The 20434-nt window shown below is 39.1% G+C and overlaps 1 protein-coding gene across 1 annotated transcript in view; it reads left to right on the top strand.

Moving 5' to 3' along the window:
* Positions 1 to 20434, top strand: part of FAM171A1 (family with sequence similarity 171 member A1) — a 99503-nt gene that overhangs the window by 67714 nt on the left and 11355 nt on the right. The window contains exons 6-8 of the mRNA XM_071735154.1: positions 1377 to 1469; positions 6863 to 7021; positions 12635 to 12811. Of these exons, the coding sequence (XP_071591255.1) occupies positions 1377 to 1469; positions 6863 to 7021; positions 12635 to 12811 (429 nt within the window). The remainder of the gene's footprint in view (positions 1 to 1376; positions 1470 to 6862; positions 7022 to 12634; positions 12812 to 20434) is intronic.

Consider the following 20434-nt stretch of genomic DNA (forward strand, 5'->3'; position numbering starts at 1 on the left):
ATTATGCACAGGGAAATTTTAGAGGTATTATATGCATTATAGTCTGGCATATATAGAAGATTATGTTGGCATGGTTTATTGTATTGAGCTGCCCAGGGTGTGTAAATTATATTCTTTTTTCATACAATATAAGTTATTAGAGAGAAGACAACAAATTTCATAATTATGGCCTTATTTCTATTTACACTAGGCATTCTTACTTATGTTGCCTGACTCGTAGCTCTGTTTCATTTCTCCTTAACACTAAATTTTCTGATCTTTAAAAAGATAATAGATTTCTTAAATAACGTACAGTCTCCCTGTTTGTTTGGTCTCTGGGATCATGTAGTACGTATCAACTTAAAAGAAATTTATTAGGCTTCAGAAAATTAGAGGAGTTTGCTCTGTTCTTTTATGATTTGGTTCTGGAAATGTCTTCCTAAGCTTGTGAGTACTTCAGAATTGGGTAAGTACTCACCAGGTGCAAATGTGGGATGCTGCCCAGTTACCAAAAATTAGGAGTCTGTGTTAATTTCCCTGTCTTTGAAAGCCATGCATTGACTGCAGAGAGATTTACTTCTTACTGTTTGCATGGATGCAGGAGTCAGGTGTGCTCGGTGGTTAATTCTGTACACATTTCTTATCTTCTGGGTCTGAAGAACTCAGACATGAAATTACAGGCATGAAATTATATCATGTTCTTTACTCCCAGACGTGTGTGCAAACAGGCACATCCCCCTCTGAGAAATGTCAGTACCCAGTGGCAGAGGAGGCCCTTGCAGACAGATTTCTTGCAGCAAATATAATTTGCCTGTCCCCTTTTGCATCATGTGGTAGAATGACAGTAGTTGTGCTATACATAGCTCTTCCGTAGTGTAGGTGGTGACTCAGTAAGGACATGGTGTATTTTAAAGCAGATTATTCATTTATTCATCATACTTTGCCATTCTGTATGACTTTTTATGTAAGCATTTAAAAGTTAAGTCTCATTAAAATCTTCCCGAGGTAAGAAGTATAACTTTTGCAGAAAAAATAATTCAGTCAGACTGAATTAATGTTTTACTCTTCTTTATGTAACCTCAGGTCTTTCTGCAGAGTTGGGAATTATAACCCAAAGCCTTGCTTTTCACTGCAGTCTTCCATACTTTGAACTGCTGTGCATGACTTCATCAGAGTCAGAGTAGAACATGCTGTTTAGTTCAATAATAATAATTACCCCAGCAATTTAATTATTTGGGTTAGAAAAAGCATGTGGTTTCCCTCATGTATACAATCTGATTTTAATATTTTGGGTGGTCTGCTTTTGCATAAGTATAGAAGAAAGTAAGTGCTGTTGTTGTTGGATTAAGTTTATAAGAATTCAAATCTATCTCACTTAAAACACTTCTCTCCCACAGTGTTTTCTTCACTGAGTCTCGGCCTTCTTCCTGAACGCTCAGCTACACTAATGGTCTATGATGATGTAGTCCAGATAGTCTCAGGATTTCAAGGTATGCTGGTTTTTGGAACTCCAGAATTGAAATTTGAGTGAGACTTAAAACAAAAAGCATGGCTGCCTGATATTTTCTGAACTCTGCCCCATGGGTGAGAGTGGTATTTCATGGGGGATTCTGGGTTCCTTTAGGAATGCTCCTTTGTAGGATGGTTCTACCAAACTGATTAATAGATAATTCATCCCTAACTGCTGTGACTAGGGAAACTGAGTTACTAAGTATTAAACAAGCTTGGACTTCAGTGTGCCACTTAAGAGCTAAAGATTAAATTTCATTCACTATCTCTTAGATGTTTTTTCATCTACCTTCATCTAACTGTCCTTGCAGTAAGCATTTGCTGATGTTCTGATTGTCTTAAGATTTTTCTCTGCTTTTATTTTATCACTTCTTGACTTCGAATACCTGAGAAATTTAGGGCATAGAAAAATTGAAAGTTACTTTTGTTTCCAATTACTTCATGTGGACCATTACTTCATCAGACCATCTGCCAACCCATATACTATAGGATGGAACCTACTGTATTAGAAGAATAAAGTTCAGCTCACCTTTTCATAAGGCCAAACACAGAAGTTAAAACAACTGTAGTTTCAGTCACATGAACACTGTTTTTTCTGTACTGCACAATAAAGAATTAAACGTTCATCTGACCTAACTTAGCCCAACCGAAGTAAGTCTGTTAGCAAAAGTAGTTTTTAAATATACCTTGAGATGCCATGAAGGAAAGGGCTTGGGAGTGCTGGTGGATGAGAAGTTCAACATGAGCTGTCTGTACGCTTGCAGCCCAGAAAGCCAACAGGGTCCTTGGCTGCATCAAAAGAAGCATGGCCAGCAGGTCAAGGGAGGTGATTCTTCCCCTCTACTCTGCTCTCGTGAGACCTCACTTGGAGTACTGTGTCCAGTTCTGGAGCCCCTTTTACAAGAAAGCTATAGATGTGCTGGAGTGTGTCCAAAGAAGAGCCATGAGGGTGATCAGAGGGCTGGAGCACCTCTCCATGAAGACTGAGAGAGTTGGGGTTATTCAGTCTGGAAAGGAGAAGGCTCCGAGGAGACCTTACTGTAGCCTTCCAGTATCTGGAGGGGGCCTACAAGAAAGCTGGTGAAGGACTTTTTAGGATGTCAGGTAATGTGGTAGGACTAGGTGGAATGGATTCAAACTAGAGGAGGTTAGATTTAGATTAGATATTCGGAAGAAGTTCTTCACCATGAGGGTGGTGAGACACTGGAACAGGTTGCCCAGAGAGGTGGTGGAAGCCCCATCCATGGAAGTTTCTAAGGCCAGGCTGGAGGGGGCTCTGAGCAACCTGCCCATGGCAGGGGGGTTGGAAGTAGATGAACTTAAAGGTCCCTTCCAACCCTGAAAATTTTTTGATTCCATGATAAGCCAAAACAGGAGGACATACTGTGCACAAACAGTTTTACATGTGTTATCATTACCATCACTTTAAACTCTACCAGATAGGTAATAAACAGGGGAATACTCCCCGCAATAATATTCCAAGATAGCCGTGTCTTATCTAAGAGAATATAATACAATTATGCCTTCCTCACATCTTTTTTTACTGTTAGAATTCAACTGTACACAATTGGCTTTTCATTAATGGTAGCACTAGATACCACTGTAGCTGCAAAAGCACTAAACAAATTAGGTAGCTGATGAAACGCCCAGAAGGAGCTGGAGAACAGCACAGCTGCCATATATATGTTCTGCAATTTGAGAGCTCACATTATCTAAGGGGGTAAATTAGATGGATGGTGAACTCTCTTAAACCACAAGGGATTCCATTAGACAAAACATGAAACATTGTTTGCCTACAGTATTCTATTATCATGGTGTATTAAATACATATTCTTTTGCAAATATGCTAATATTATGCAGTAAACCTAAAAATATATTTTTTTTTATTTTTACATCTTCCTTAAAAAAAAAAATAGGGGCTCTTGAAGGGCTAGAGGTAACTTAGCAGCATAGTGACACTCTAAAGATTTTCTGCATAATATTAATCTCTTTGGTGAAGTGATCCAGGGTTTTCCCAATATATTTAGATTAGAGTAATAGAAGTGGCTCTGTTGGCATAGCTGAGAAAGAGGATAAAGGAAAAAAATGGTACCTAGAGTATTCTAAGAGCTGGAATCTGAACTTTTCAGAAGCTATTTTATGGGACCAGCCCACACTCCTTTTCTTGGTAATTCTTTTGTGCTGAAACCTAAGTGAAAGACAGCCTAGATATTGTACCAGCATTTGAATAGAGCCTCTCTAGTCTCGGTCCAAAATCCTTTTGACCTATTTTTTTTCTCTGTTACTTCTCCAATTTATTTCCCAGTAACTTTGAGCTGCTTCAAAAGAGCTGATCAGGAGTTACCTTAGAACAAAAACGAGAGCAAGACAGAACTCATTATACCAGAGAACAGACTGGGAACACTGGCGTTTCAATCAGCAAAGGGAAAGAAAGGCCTGTCTAGTACAATAAGTTACCAGCTGCATTTGAATAATTAAACAAGCAAGCAACTTACTATGCAATTGAGAAGTTTCTCTGCATTGATGCAGCCAACTTCATTTTCATGATGGCATTACCATCCGCTGCTGTGCTCTGTCAGTAATTGCAAGGGATGGAGCTTGCCAGCCACTGGGTCATTGAGGTTATTTAATACCAGCACAGTGATGAGCTGAACTTCAGTGTTCAGTGAATGGGAGCTGTGTGGATAACCTCTATGTGCCTCTGATATATGAGCAATAAAGGCATGAATTGATTATACTTCAGATGTTAATTCATACATAGACTGAAGCTCAAATACTGGTGTGGTGCCACATGTCACGCATCCAGGATGGCAGGAGATGGCCTTACAGAACTCCATGAGATGGTTACATCTTCAGGTGTGTGCTGGCAAGCTGGAGCTGGCAGCTCTTGAACCATGGCTAGTGTGTTGATGAGGGGATGCTTAAAGAAAATAAGATCAGTGCTCAGAAATCCTTCCTTTTACAGCACTCAAGTTAAGAGCTCTCACATGCCAGTTTTATACTTGAATGTGTTTTTTCTCAAATGAGAAATGAGTTTGGTTTTTATAAGTCAAAACTGGATATTTTCAATAACAGAAGCAACAACAATAATTACTCCCAGTGACAAGTGTTGACTTGTTGAATAGTGCTCTGCTCTGGTCAGCAAAATCTTTCTCTTCATTTGAGCACTTAGAGTTCCCTCAATGTCTATTCCCAAAAATGCTGCATGGCTTCTGTTGGAGAAGTGCATTGGATTATTCTCTAAACAAGGTGGTGAGAGAAGGTGAAAGCCTTGGTAGCTTTCAGCTTCACAAACCTTTCACTGGTAGCTCAGAGTATTCCACCCCCTTGAAGTTTCTTGCTGGGTTTTCAGAGACTCATCTGAGGATGTGAGGGGAGAGTCAGGCTGAGTGGCAGATTTCAGGTTAATATCCATATCAAGGAATTTGTTAATCCGGGATATCAATTAACAGATCTGCATGGATGCGCTGCATGTATCTGCACTATCTGCAGGGGAAGCTGTTTTTTCCACTTCAAAACTTGCATCCGAATTGATTGCTGCACAGGTTTCCTGCCAGATTTGGGGCGTAGCCATAGGAATGCTTTGCATTGCCTGTAGGATTCAGGAAACTTGGCTGAGTCTTCCTTTCTGATGAAAATTTGTCAGCTCCCAGTGCTACAAAACAACCAATTATTTTTTTAGAGAAAATCCCAGTCTCTCCCCATAAACTACTGTGTTATTGTGTTACAGACTCAACAACAGTTACTTTGGCTTTAATTCTTAAGATAAATTGGATCTTCCAAAATACAATACCAGTTCTTAGCAAATTGAATGATTTATCTTAAGCAGAGATTCAGACAGAAAATTCTATGATTTTACACTGAATCATTAGTGATAATCCTAATGTCAGGGTCTTTGTTATGATTTTTTTTGTTTTGTTACTGTGGATGCTTATCCCTGTGGGCCATGGGAGTCTGCTCAGCAACACAGTCAGAGCTTCACTAGTGCCTGAGCAACTTTGTCCTGGAAGTACAGCAAACTACTATGGTTTTGTAGAGGTGTTCTTCTCTGACTTCATTGCAATCAATTTATTTAGTCTTTTGTGTTGTTTTCTACTTAAGCCTAAAAATTGGGTAAGGGAAATTTCTTCCCTTCTCACATGGGTGTTTAATGAGTAATTTAAGCATTTAAGGATGCTTCCAGTCTTGAGAGAAATTCTAAAAAGTGGTTTTCTAGCTTTTTTCTTGCAGAATTATCAAATAAATAACAGGTAAATCATGGTCAGCTCTTTGGAGATTCTTGCCCATTTAATAGCAATTTTTGTTGGCCAGTACCAAATTTGTTCTGTGGAATTTCGTGCTTTCTCATAGCTAGAGTTCCTGATAGAAAATAATGCAAGAAGGGATTCCAATCTCCTGGCTAATGACATTGGCAGTTTATAAAGCTTAGGAGTTGTGAGTCAAGCTCTTTAATCTTTCTCACAGTGAAGTTACATGTAACCTAAAAGTGCTGCCAAAGACCTAAAGTGCAAAGGAAGCAAAATTGTTTTGAGTTGACATCTTTAAACTGTATAGTCAAATTTGAATTAAGAGAAAAACTGCTTGCCTTGATTTTGTGCTGTGTGGAGAGTGTTCTGTAAGTATTCAAAACGTGCTCTGGAGAATACAATAGCTTCTGATTTAAAAATTAATTTGCATGTTGAACACACAAACTTGCAGATGGAGTCTTGCTGTGTGTTGCTAAACAGTATTAATGGTGAGCATCCACTGAAAATGACTATTGACTTTATAAACTAGGATTTAAATGAGACATGAAATGCTATAGTAGATGAAACAGTCTTAAATCATGTTGCAGCAAAGACCCTTCAGTTAACACCTAGTGATCTTTTTAAAAATACTAGAGCTGTACAAGAGAGAGGAAAAGAAGTGTTACATGCCAAGTAATCTGGTTCTGTTTAGATGTGTTCTTTGTGCAGGAAAGTACGGAAACTCTCCCTCTTCACCCACGCTTTGTCAAGTGAATTTTTTTATCCAGTGGTTTAAATAAAGAGTGATTACTGTCTCAGTACTAGAGATGATTAATGTGACCAAAGCTTTGTAGGGTTACAGAAATTACACAAGTTAGTTGAGACTACAGGTAGAATTTCTCTTAAAAAATCTTAACGTAGTCAGAAAAGTTTCTGACATAGGTGCCCTCACAATTTTGCTCTGTGATACTTTTGGAAAAATAATTGTAACTGCAAAATAAGTTTGAAAATACTGGTTTTCCTCCTCTTTCATAATAGCCTTCTGGCATCTATATCCTTCTCAAACTATTTAAATTCATTGTGAAAAAAACCTATAAAAGTAAATATTATGCCTGCCTTGGATATAAAGTTACTTTTAATTTTTTCAGGTGCACGGACTCAGCCACAAGTTCACTTTCAAAGAAGATCTGTGAAATTACCAGAGAACACTAGCTACAGTGATTTGACAGCCTATCTGACTGCAGCCAGTTCACCCTGGGAAGTGGACAGTTTTCCTTATTTGCAGGGATTAGATGGAAATGGAACAGGTAAAACCCTTCTTCAGTTTTGCTCTGATTTCATACTGGCCCATGGATGGACTTTTGACCATATCATTTTTCCCATTCTCCATTTTAGCAAACATTCTTCAGAATCTGGATGATATGATAGGTTCAAATGCCCTGCCAAAATGCTTTTCCAGTATGCAAGAGGGCAAGATCCTCTGTCCTTTAAATGGGGCCACTGAATAGCAAAGGTCTCTTTGGTCTTGGGAGTATGGAAAAGTTTGTTACACTTGAACTTTAGAGCTAAGTCTCCAAACGTGTCACATGCACATAGAAAAATAGAGACTAAGGTGAAGGGACAGAGAGAATGTAACTTGAGGATGCCATGAATTCTTGTTCAGTTTTTTTCTAAAAATAAATAAAATGCCTTTACATAGAGGATTTAATACTCTGTCATTTCAGCTAGAAGTTGTTTCAATACTTTGAATCTAGCTTCAGCCAAAAATCTGCCAGTTCATCTAGCACCAAAAGGGAAAACAATGAAAATTCATGGTAGAAACACAAGCAGTGTTAAAGTCAAAGCTGCAGTACATTTTTATGACTGCAACTGCCTGTTGGTGTTCTTGCACTTATTCAATCACATTTAGTCTTGATTGAAATAATTGTTGTTGTGTAGGCTAGAAAAAATAGAATTGGGCATAAAAGCCTCTCAGTGCTTAAGATGCTGCTGCAAAAACGGGAATAACATGTTCTCTGTGTCTGTATTGGGACAGAAGGCAAGCAGTGGACTTCCAGTGAAGCAGGAGAGATTCAGATTAGTGATTAGGAAAACTTTGGTATAGTAAAGATAGCTTAAGCAGTAGAGGGTGTTGGATGGAGTTAGACAGTCACCTCTCAGGCATAGGTATAGCTGAGCCTGCTTTGAAGCAGGCTGAATAACCCTTTGAGGTCCTTCCCTGCTGTTTCTCAGAATGCATTTGCTTGTGATGTGTTATCTAGGTGACTTTGAATGTGAGGTCATCTGTGTAAATGGTATGTACTGAGTTTGCTAGCTTTTCCTTAAAAAAAACAAAACAAAACAAAATAAACTTCCCCTTCACTGTGTACAAATCAGATTATCTTCTTTTACAATTAGCAATGTGTCTGCTACCTTACTCCAGCCCTTCTGTCTGCTCCAGTGAGTACATCTCATCCCATCTCTCCATCTGTCATTTGCCTATTCTCATTTTCAATGTTCAGTTTTCTGTCTTTTCATACCTAGACATGATCAGATATCTCTTCTTTTTCAAAACAAAAGGAATGCACTTGATCTCATTCATCTGTCTACTTCCTTATCTCCTTTCTTTTTATCTCTAAACTGAACAAACTCTTGACAATGTGTGTGGGATTCCTCTCTCCAAAATCTTTCCTTAATACTCTGCAACCCAGCTTCCCACCCTTGCACTGATATAGTGAAACAGGTCTCACCCAGGTTTCAGATGATCACCTCCTATGGGAACTACACAACAAGGACCTCATCTGCCTCATAGCCTCCTACAAGACAGATGAATGCATCCTTGGTTTTTTTGTTCTCCTGTATGCATGCATGATGGGAACTTTTCTACCTGAACATGAAGGCCCTCGATTTGAGCTTTATTAGCCTTTAAGTAAAAGTATATCACAAAAGACCAGAATGATATGCAAAGAAATGGAGTCATAGAATCTAAGGGCCTTGTTGTCTGAATACTCTGTAGTGTCCAATATGCTATAATTCAGACTACAAACACAATATACTTGTATATGCATTATGATACAGGTGAATTGTCTTCCGGTTTTAGTAGAAGTTTCTCCTTCTGTGGAAACATCGAACTTCAAAATCCTAAACTTGGATTGGCATATTTTTCTTCACCTTGAAGCAACTAGGTGAAGATTTCTTGAAGATTTCACCTGAAAAGCTTTTGAAGGAATAAAAAATCACATCACCATCTGATGGGGATTTTTTAATGTCTCTGTTCTCCTGAAAAAAAAATACATACACATTTTGGAATTCTGAAGCAACTTAGCATCAATTTGAGTGGGAAATTTTGTTCTTTAATGCTGCTCCTTCTCCCTTCTCTCATCATGTTCCAAATGAGAATTTGAGTGATTTACCTGCAAGTAGTGATTAGCTTTGCATAGTTTTAGCTTATTGTTCATATTCATCATCAAGGGGGAGGCAGTAGGATGATTTCACAATATCTTATCCTTTTAAACTAAACTGAACTTATTGTCTGCAGAAATGGACCAACTTGTCTAACAACCATTGCTTCTGCTGGTTTTGTAAGCTGTTTGCTTCTCTATAAGAGTCAAATCTCAGTAACAGTGGATTTTCCCTGATTATTTTTAGAGTATTTTACAGGTCACCAGATGTCAAAAATGAAAATAAATAAGTGGAAGCTGACATTTACTGAAGTCCATTCCCATTTAATCTGTGTGCGCTTATCAGTTTTATAGCATAGAAGAATTTTATAAGCATTTATTCTAATTTAGCTTCACAATAGAAAAGAGGAAAAGTTGTGTTTTTAGTTAGCATTTAGGTTCTGTACAAGATAGCAAATTGAAGATTTTTTTTTCTTGACAGAGGCCAACGGATTTCAGAAACTTCTTCCAACTTCTAACATAACATATTCATCCCAGAACTGAGCAAAGTAGTAGTGCATCTTAAGTAAAAAAGATGTAAATTGTGTTTCAATATAAAAAATGCTCCTTCTGGAGCTGATAACTCATTTGTAGAGATCTTAGGCATATGGGCTTATCAAGACAGGAATCAAAGCAAAATTCAAAACTTTCAGTATATAAAAATAGGTAAAATATAAAGCATAATTTAATCTTATATCTCAATCTGAGTGTTTGTCGGACCTGAAGTTATACCTTTTGTCATTAGTAATTTGTGTATGCCAGAATGTGGTCAGGTTATTATACTTAACAACAGGAATTTAATTCTCTGATATCAGCATCAGAAACTTACTAGCCCAAGTACGGTGACCTGGGGACAAGCATCAACCTTATAGAAGTTATAGGTGTGTGGCAGAGGCACTGGATTGAGCAATCAGGGATAAAGGAACAACTTTTTAGTCACCAGTTTCTTCCTCTCTGTCTCTCTACTTAAATGTAAAAGCTTGAAGGGGATGATATTGGGCACCACTGGCACCTGTAATATGAATGCATATTTGTATTTTTTAGATTTATATATGTAATCTAAATGACAACCTTCCCCTAAAACCTAGTTAAATTCCCAAACCTGAATTTTGTGGGGGTTTTTTTGTGCTTTTTTTCTTTCTTTCAGTTACCTCTGTTGCTCTTTTATGTGGCCATCTTCAAGGTGCCTGTTTTCTCAGTACTTTGATCGCCCTGGAAGTTTTGCTCCTGCTCCTCAGTTCACAGAAGATCAAAGCAGTGCCTGTACCCTCGTGTGTGTTTTCATCCATCCTTGGCCTGTCAGCTGTGCAACAGTGACACTCAACTTGAAATCGGGGCAAAATATGCTTCAGTGTGGGTGCTATAGCAAATCAGCCACATGCCAAGTGGTTATTTTCCACGTCCTCAGCTTGGCATTTCAAAGAATTTAAAATTTTTAGGAATTTAGAGGAGGAATTTTATCTTTTTTTAATTTTTTTTTTAAACCAGTTATTCTTGTGGTGCCTTTGTGTACCAAGTGGCATACAACTGTTAGATGCAAATATGCTCTTGCAGGCAGATTATGCTGATTCAAGGCACCATGATGCCAGGAGGGGTGGCACCCACTCTGCCAGCCAGGCACCCCTCTTCCTTCTCTCAGGTTAACCCTGCAGCTGCACAACCCCCAAAGCTGGCACGAAGGAATTTTTAGCCACAGTGTGGATCTGAATGGGCTCAAGCCCCTTCCCAAACTGGAAGCTGTTTCTGTGATGTAAACTACTACAGCTCTTGCTTTGAGCTCCAGCTCTCCTTGGTTTTAAACCTAGAGCTTTTTTTCCCCTGAATACATAAAAATGTCTTTAGTATTTTTCCCTGTCACTGACTGATTTGATGAAATGGTTGAAGAGTTGAAACATTTTTTTGAAACGGTGTTGCCATGAAGTAATGTCCATTGGCATGCAGTTTAAACATAAAGTATAATCATTATCTTACATAAATAGGAGGATTAAAATATGTATCCTAATAATCCATTTAGCTTGGTTTATTTCAATGAAAGGCCAAAGCAAATGCATCCTGGTGTACTTAATCATGTGACTGATCAGCCTTGCAGTGTTGCTGCATGTTTGGGTGTTTGTTAGTTATAATGTGAGCTTATACAAATAAAGGCTTACAAGGTGTTTCTTTGGCTGTGATTATGGCTGTGATACATGCATTTAGTTTAAGATGAAGATGTAAAAATATGTGCAGGAGATTTTTGCATTACTTTTGTGGTGGGTTGACCCTGGCTGGATGCCAGGTGCCCACCAGAGCCACTTTTTCACTCCCCTCTTCAACTGTGCAGAGGAAAGAAAATGAAACAAAAGGCTTGGGAGTAGAGATGAGAACAGGGAGAGATCACTCAGCAGTTACTGTCACAAGCAAAACAGACTTGACTTGGAGTAGTTAGTTTGGTTTATTACCAATCAAATCAAAGTGGGATAATGAGAAATAAATCCATGTCTTAAAAACACCTTACCCCCCCCTCCATCCTTTCCTTCTTCCCAGGCTTAACTTTACTTTTCTCTGCCTCTTCTTCCACAGCAGCAGAAGAGGATGGGCAGTGGGGGTTGTGGTCAGTTTGTCACTCATTTCTGCTGCTCCTTCTCAGGGGAAGGGCTCCTCACACTTTTCCTGCTCCAGTGTGCAGTCCCTTCCTCCCACAGGAGTCATTCCTTCACAGACTTCCCCAGATTGCTTCCCGTGGGCTGCAGTCCTTCATGAACTGCTCCAGTATGGGTCTTTTCCACAGGGTGCAGTCTTTCAGGAACAGACTGCTCCAGCTTGAGTCCCTGCCCAGGCTCACAAGTCCTGCCAGCGAACCTGCTCCAGTGTGGGCTCCTCTCTCCACAGGTTCTGCCAGGAGCCTGCTCCACAGTGGGCTTCCCGCAGGAGCACAGCCTCAGGCACATCCATCTGCTCCAGGCTGCATGTCCATATCTGCTCCATTGTGGACCTCCGTGGGCTACAGGAGAATCTCTGCTCCAATGCCAGGAGCACCTCCTTCCCCTCCTTCTCTACTGACCTTCATGTCTGCAGTTATTCCTCTCACATATCGTCACTTCTCTCTCCAGCTACTGCTGCATGGTTTTTCCCCCTTTTAAATGTGTTATCACAGAGGTAGTACTGCTGTTGCAGATGGGCTCAGCCTTGGCCAGTGGCAGGTCTGTCTGGGAGTCAGCTGGCATTGACTAAATCAGACATAGGGAAAGCTGTCAGCTTCTTACAGACACCACCCCTGTAGCCCTGCCACTACCAAAACCTCACCATCCAACCCCAATGTGGTAGTTTTCCTGTCTTCAGAATTTTCCATAATGAAGTACAGGAGTATAGGCTTGTTGTCATGTATTTTTTAAAGTAGGGAAGATCACTGCTACCGTCCCTTGAGAAATATGTTTGTCAAGAACTGCAATGTGTGAACCAGATGGATGTATCTTAAATTCTGGGCAGTACTGTAGTCACGATGTTCGTTCATTCTCTTGGTAGGAAACAGCACTAGGTATGACCTCACCCCTGTCACTGCAGTCAGTGTTCATCTCCTCAGCAGCGATGGGACTCCAGTCCCTGTGAACGGCCCCATCTATGTCACAGTGCCTCTGCCAACAAACAGCAACTTGAAGCACAATGCACACGTTCCAGCGTGGAGGTTTGACCAAAAATTTGGTAGGTAACTCTGTGATTCCCTCAATGGCTTCATGTGTCTGAAATTAATGTCTTGCCACATTTCTTATGTTAATATATAAGGTCTTCACTGGAGTGTACAAAAAAATCTGTTTTCTATCTGAAAGCAGAGAAGACTGTAATTTATTGATCAAGTAATATATAGTGTATATGCAAACGTACTTGAGGGGGATTTTTGTAAATGTAACATTTTGCAATGATTAGATATTTTGTGTAATCTTGAGAGAACTTGATTTCACCCAGAGGCTGAGAAGCAGAGAGATGTATTTGCTGCAGCATTGAATTGGAGGTCTGGAAAAATGGAAAATAGCCTTATCTTTGCCACCAGCCAGCTCTCTGACCTTTGGTCTGTCTCTTGTCTCAGCTCAGTTTCCCACCTGGCAGACAGGAAACATAATACTGACTTCTTTTGTAAATCACTTGAGATTGACTAATACTATCAAGAAGGAAAGTGCACACTGGAGGGAAAAAAAAAAAAGGCAAGCAAAATTCATGAAATACTTTGAAAGGACATTTTAAAGTTACTATTAAATAAATGCAGTAAAATATTGTCATCTTTTTTACATTGCAGGATAACATTTGCTATTGTGAACAGGATTTTTTTCCAGAAATATGTGGTTTAAGCTCTTTGTTTGTTTGCTTTTTCATTGCTAGCTGGTATGTTGTGCTGGCCTTCTTTACACCTTCAAGTGTAAAGGATTAAGGGGTGTGTAAGTCTTGGTCTGGTGATTCCCCTCCACTTACTGCACTGTGCCTTGTGAAGTGTGTACTAGATGGAAAGTGAGAGGTGGAGGCTGTGAGCAAGAAAAATGAGCCAGAAATGTGGATCTGTATAGATGAGTAGGGTTTTGTCCCTGCAAGGCAAATGTTTTGAGCCAGTTTGTGATCACATCCAGAGCAAGGAACACAAAACCCGTGTGTTGGAGGAAGGGGGAGGGGAGGAGCAAAGAGAGAGGTGAAGGGGGAAATAACATTTTTGCTTCCTTCCTGCCTCTGTTTACTGAAAAAGGTGATGTATTTTCAAGCAGCACGCCTGTGAGAAGTTGTATGAGAGAGTAAAGTGTAGGATTTACTGAAGAATAAATCTGAATATGGTATGAAATTGAGTAGTAGAAAATGAGTGCAATGGATGGATTTGGTGTTTCCCTTAACTGTGGAAACAGCACCTTCCTTGTGGTGCCTTGGCATTGAGTTTCATTACATTTTTCCTGAAACTGATTTTGATTTGTGATTTTAGACACTGGTTTGTTTTCTCATGTTCGAAAAAAAGATGAGGAAGTTGGTCTCACGTTTGCTTTCTTCACATGAAGCAGTCAATCCCAAGTCCACCCTCTCAGCTGTGTTATACCTGCAGTCCACCTCATTGCTAGTTAATCACTACTAATAAAATGGTTCTGGTTTTGGTTATGGAGCTTTCTTGTTTATGGGAGAATTTCCATGCCCCTGCTGTGGGGCCACAAAAGTTCTCTCTTACTGTGGAATATGGTTGCTACAGTTGATATAAAGAGCTGGTTACCCTATTGTGTGCTGGGTGCATTAGTATAGATCAATATGGGTTAGTTAATTAGTGTTGCTGACTAGAGGCTCCCAGTCTTGAGACAAGTCCAGCCTTGTTTTCTTTGTGACAAACTGCTGGACCACTTATGTTATTGGGAGGGGAATGCATGAGGACCACTAAACAAAATGTGTCTTTGTCAGGCCACTTAGCTTTACAAAGCCCTGAGAAAGAAGGTACTGAAGATGTTATGCTTAGGCTCCAGCTTGCACTTCAGCTGAAGTAAGCATCTTTCTGTGCAACCAAAGATGTAGAACAAAGATACATTTAAGCCCTGGCTGCAGCATGCCAGTTGTAGCAGAATTTTGGCCACATCCCAACCATTTTAAATTAAGAGTAGCCTAATTTAATAAGTAGAGCAGCCACTCTGTCTTGTGTGGGCTACATTAGCACCCTAAGGGCTTTCAAACTAGCCATATGTAGGATGAACAGGGTGGTACCCTGTAATTCCCCATCCCTGTTGTGCTTGGGCTGTGATAGGAGGAGGATGGATAACGACTGAGATGGCCATGCTGCAAAAATCCTTAACTGGCAAATAAGTTGTAACCCATTTGCACTGCCAGATCTGTGCCTTGTCAGGATGGGGCCTCTGACCTCATTATTCTGATTTTGTCTTTCATTTCAGGCACCGTTTTTTTCACTGCTGGTTGTATTGCAGACTCTCCTTAATAGATTTTCAGTGGCTTAAGTTTTCACACTTGTATCTGAAAATTGAATAAATGCCAGAGATGGAAAACTGACTGTATTACCAGGCAATAATACAGCACTTCTCTCTGGTGTATTAGCAGTACAGTGGACACTTGTTTGCGCAAGCCACTACTTTTGTTTGGAATCCATGTGGTTGTCATCATTACTTCATGAAATATAATTTCTGCTCTAAAAAGCAGAAATACTTTTCGCTTTCAGATGAGGGATTGGAGAAAAGACAGAAGTATATATTTTTTAATCCTTAGAATCTTACACGTTTTGCTGAGCTCAGAATGTGCTAATACAAACCCCGTGGAATCTGATTGGAAGTGTAGAGATTTTCATAGTTCCTAGAGAAATTAGGAGTATTTGCATATTATGGCAGCCAAAAAAAATAATGGCTTTTTAGGTTGTTTACCATAAACAATCTGTATTTTCATGACCATGGTTTCTATCCTTGTGAAAGAACTGGGGAGAGAAGGGGGAGAAGCAGCAGAGTCTACTTAAGGCTGAGGGTGGTTCCATTGACACTGATTAAACACACAGCCAGAAAAAGCAGACTGACATCAAAATATGGCAATCTGCTGCATCTATTTTATACTGTTCCAAATTAGATTTTTCATTACAAAACAAACTTACTGTCTTGCGTGCACAGCATGCAAATTAAAGCAGTAATACCTTTTTGAGTAATTAATAAAATGAAGACCAATTGTCTATGCCCTAGAGAAGTTTTAGGAGAAATTAGTATGTCCAGCCTAGTTCTTGTGTTGGAAATACACTCCGCCACCTTGTTCTGCAGCATTTCTTAGTGTTGGTAATAATAAGCATCAATGCATTGATATTATGGAGAGCTAGTACACTAAAATGCAACTCAGTCATTCCATGCTGTTGACACACCTGTATCTCTTCTGTTTCACACTACTGTGGGAGAATGGTTTTGGTTCATAGTACACACTCAAAGGTTTGAATGTAAAGAGGTATGGATTCTCATTTTTATAATCAAGATTGCTCGGTAGGGTTTTCTGGGTTGTTGGCTTTTTATTTTCTGAAGTGCTGTCTTGTTTCTCTCAAAATCTGAAGGGGCTGAAAAACTTTTTTTTTTTCTTTGTCTGTAAACAGATTGTTGAGATCATGAATTCCTCTGTATATTTGCCTTGATGTCAGTGGGGTTTACAGCAATATAAATAATCTCTCTATTGGACACCAAGTTTCTGTCCAGGAGTTCTTTCTAGCCTTGTCCTCAGTCAGAAACGGAACACTACAGATCCCAGTAGAAATGAAATTTTGTACCTGCCAGCTGGACTAAATAACACAGCACTTGCTCAGCTGTACTCTCCTCAGCCCCCATTTAAATGGTTTATGCTTTATGTAAGGTGTCTGTTTTTCATTGGATTCAGTGAGCAAAACTGTAAAACTGTAATTCTCCATTTTAAGTCCTCAGTTTCATCCTGTATGGTACGGAGGCTTTATGTTGTCCATAGACCTCTAGATCCACATCTAGAGCTGTATGAAGGACTTCAAAATATTACCAAGTATTCCAGAGTCCATAATATGCAAACGGGATTTTATTTTTCACTGACAATATTGATGAATCTGCTAGTTTATTAATCTTACCAAATAACAGGAAAATATTTTCAACACTGTTTTCAACCTTGTGGCAAAGGAATCCAGAGTGAAGGGGTTAACCCTTCACCCTTTTGATCTGTTTCCTTAAAATGTGGCATTTCTTGTTCACTGACTGTAAACTAAGTTCAGAGTAGTTTCCTCTGTTCTTTCTCCCTGAACTTGGTGTACATCTTTGACATGACCTTGTCTTTAAATTACTAGCTGCTTCTCAGAGGAAGTTGTTTCCCCAGTGGCTGAAATCTCAGCCATGTATTAATGTAAAGTGATGGCAGAATATGGAGAAGACCATCTTGGGAAACTCTTTTAATAGCTTTATAAAGCACAATGCTTTATGTACCCTGCTGTGCTTGGCCAGTGCTTTCTGACTGCATTTAATGCCATAATAGATTCTTTAAATACATTTGAAATTCTGGTGCTTACTTTTTCTGGGCAATGTTCTGCCTTCAGTGGTAAAATTTCTATTGATTTTTGTAGAGTCAGAATTTTCTGATGTTCCCTCCTCAGCAAAATAGTGTTTTCTGTGCTTGGAACAAATAATAAGAATATACTTAAGTGTATAAAGTATCAGTGCCTACTTAAACTTGACATCCGTGTGGTTTTTCTGTGTTTCATGGAAGTGAAATGATGCTTGGTTTTTGTTCATCTATAAAGAGTGACAGCTACTGTCAGGCTGAACACGTAAGGGGGTTACTGTACACCCACCTGTTTGGTTTACTGCATGTGATTTGTAAATAATATTATTTATAAAAGTCTCTTATGTAATCTTCCCATGTGGTAGCGACCATAATCCACCCAAAGAAAAGATAGAGTTAGATTTATTTATTCCTCTGTGTGTGCGTGTGTGTGTGTGTGTGTGTGTGTGTGTGTGTGTGTGTGTGAATTCAGTTAACTTGTGATTCTCAGGCAGAAAATATTAATGTAAGGAAACTAGGGTTATGAGTACATGCCTCTGAGCTTGGATAGCTGGCCTGCATTTGGACTTTAGGCAGCTGCACCCATTACTTGGGACTTCATGCCCATCCTCCTGGGATTTTGGGGGGTTTCTATGCATGAGAAATTAACACGTTCAAGGAAACACGTCCTACACTCTAAATTTGAATTTAATATAATCAGATCCAGAATATTTGGTTCTAGGTCATATTCACTGGTAATATGGACACTTACTTGCAAATTTCAGGGAACAAACCAAGCCTCTGCAAAGTTAATAGCTACACTATTTCTGTAGTTTACAAGGTCCTTGACAATTTGATTTTTACTTCCTTTTTTATCTCAGCTGTGAAGGTTAAATTATTCTTAGAGACTAAATACACTGAGGAATACAGATTTTTAACTAACTGTTCTCAAAGAGTTTCATCTTCGGCGTGTTGCCATAGAAATGGCAGCTACCAAACCCAGCTTTTTACCATGTACAAATTCTACATAATAAGTGCAGATAAAACTGCAGAGTAGTAGACAGATGTCAGCAGTGAAAGGAAAAGAAGCTCTTCCTCCAGTGCTTCACAGTGTAGCTCACTGAGGTATGGTGATTCTCACTATGTTCTCACTATGGTGATTCCTTTGGAGAGGTGTAGTAGCTCACGGGAAGCAGTTGTGCTTGTTTATCAATAAGTTGGTTTTTAAATGAATGTTGTGGCTTACACATGTGAAATGATCCTCTCTCCCCACCTCATGTGCCATCTGAGTGATGTTTGTGGCAAAGCAGACAAGGTATAGTATGATGATTGAGCTTCAGAAGACATTGAAGGAATAGTTTGGTGCCAAAGTGTAGTGTTACAAGCAAATTATCTAATATTATGCAGTCGGGGAAGTAAAACTGGAAACAAATAGTATGGCTGATGGTTGTAAAGATGGACTATATGCTGTATCATGTAGATGGCCCTGTAGCTCCACCTACAGAAGGCATGCTGTAGAAGGTGGGAAGAAGTGAACATTAAAATTTCAGAAGTGGAGAAAGACTATTGTGCTTGTGCAGTTGTTTGGCTTGGAGAGGACTTGGAGATTGGTGGAAATACAGACAGGAGTGCATAGAGCAGGAGTGGCAAGTGTCTGGGTGGGGCTGGAAGAGGCTGAGGAGAACCTGAGAACCTTCCTCTTGGGATGGTAAATCAAATCCCAGTATGTGTGTGCTTCCACTTCCAGCTTGAAAAATAGAAACTGAATGTGAGCATGATGTGAGGCTGAATGAAGGAAAAGGTATGAAGTGTTTTGAATTGCCTTGTGCTTTTCTTTATTACTTGTTCTAATCATTTTGTCAGTAACTGACCGAATGTGATTAATAACATGATAAAGCAAATATTAAAGGCAGTATTTTCTGCATAAACTGGTAACTAGGGATGGTGGTCCAGCAAGCATAACTAAGCTTTCTCTTTTGAAATACAATTATTAACCAGTAATTACATATGGAAGTAATTTTCTTTAATAAGTCTTTTCTGTTCTGGCATTCTTAAATGCTGAGGGCACCAAAGCAATGCAAGCAGTTATCTGAACAATGTGCCGTACCTTCTGCCCAGACATAATTAAAATTATTAAATAATGAAAACTGGCATGTTCTTTTGTTAAACACTTGACAGGTGATTTAAGAAGAAAAATGAGCAGAGATGGCAAAAGCTACAAAGCTTCTCAAACACTAGTAATAAATGGAACTTGCAAAGATCTTAAAGATCTGATGTTTAAAGTATTTCCCTTGCAGTACACCAAGTAATGGTGGTGCTGCTAGAACAGTAGCAGAATTTAGCCTTGAAAGGTTTGTGTAACAGATACTGTAAAAGTGGAAAAATAATGAAGGTATGAGCTCAGAGCAGAGCCATTTATTTTTTTTATGTTGCCTGGCAACTCCAAAAAACAAAATTCTAGTATTAACTCAAATACTATGAATTTTTAAACCTGTGTGTACTGTGGAAAGGGAGAGGAGACAAGTAATCTCTGCCAGTATTCAAGAAGGAATTTTTCAACTTCCAAATTCAGTGGCTTTTAGCTTTATAGAAAATAATCAAAAGCAAGACCAAAAAAACCCATCCTTTTGTAGCAAAACTTCCCTTGGTGATGCAGATTAGAGATGATTTTCAGTTGGAAGAAATCTGATAAGCAGCTTTCAGCTGGTAGAATGAAAAGCTACAATTGACCTATGTCAGAACATGTGTTAGGAAGTTATTTTCATAAACTTGCCCTTGATTAACTCTCTGTAATAACATTGCCATTTGAAGTGTCTAAATCAATTACTTCTAGAAAAAAATGTTACTATGTTTTGAGTATCCTTTGCTGTCCCCCTCACTCTGATGCCAACCTGCCTCATTGCTTTTGACATGCATATCTCCATTTAACTGTGAACCTCTGCCTAATCAGGGAAATCTTACAAGACTTTGTAGACATCACAGAAGAGATCCCTGCTGAAAGAAAAACATTTCTCACTGAGGAATATTTATTTAAAGCGTGTATGCTATTAAGTAGCACACTTAAAAGTATCTTTCTTTTCTTTCTAAAACTCATTTGTCTAGGGAAGATAATCTTGTGAATAAAAATAAATTCATGTAATGGGATTATGCTTAATTTGCTCTCTGGCTAATTAAATCCTCTTATTTATCAAACCTACTGGATGGGAATAATTCATGCTGTAAATAGCACAATTTTGGTTCCCTTCTTGAGGGGGACTGGATGATCCAAATGCCAGTTAGATACAAAATAAAAAGCAAACAGTGTTTGATCAGTGGAAGAGTTTCCTACCAAAATCTCACATGTAA

The sequence above is a fragment of the Heliangelus exortis genome, chromosome 2 (assembly GCF_036169615.1).
Source record: "Heliangelus exortis chromosome 2, bHelExo1.hap1, whole genome shotgun sequence".
Taxonomy (NCBI): domain Eukaryota; kingdom Metazoa; phylum Chordata; class Aves; order Apodiformes; family Trochilidae; genus Heliangelus; species Heliangelus exortis.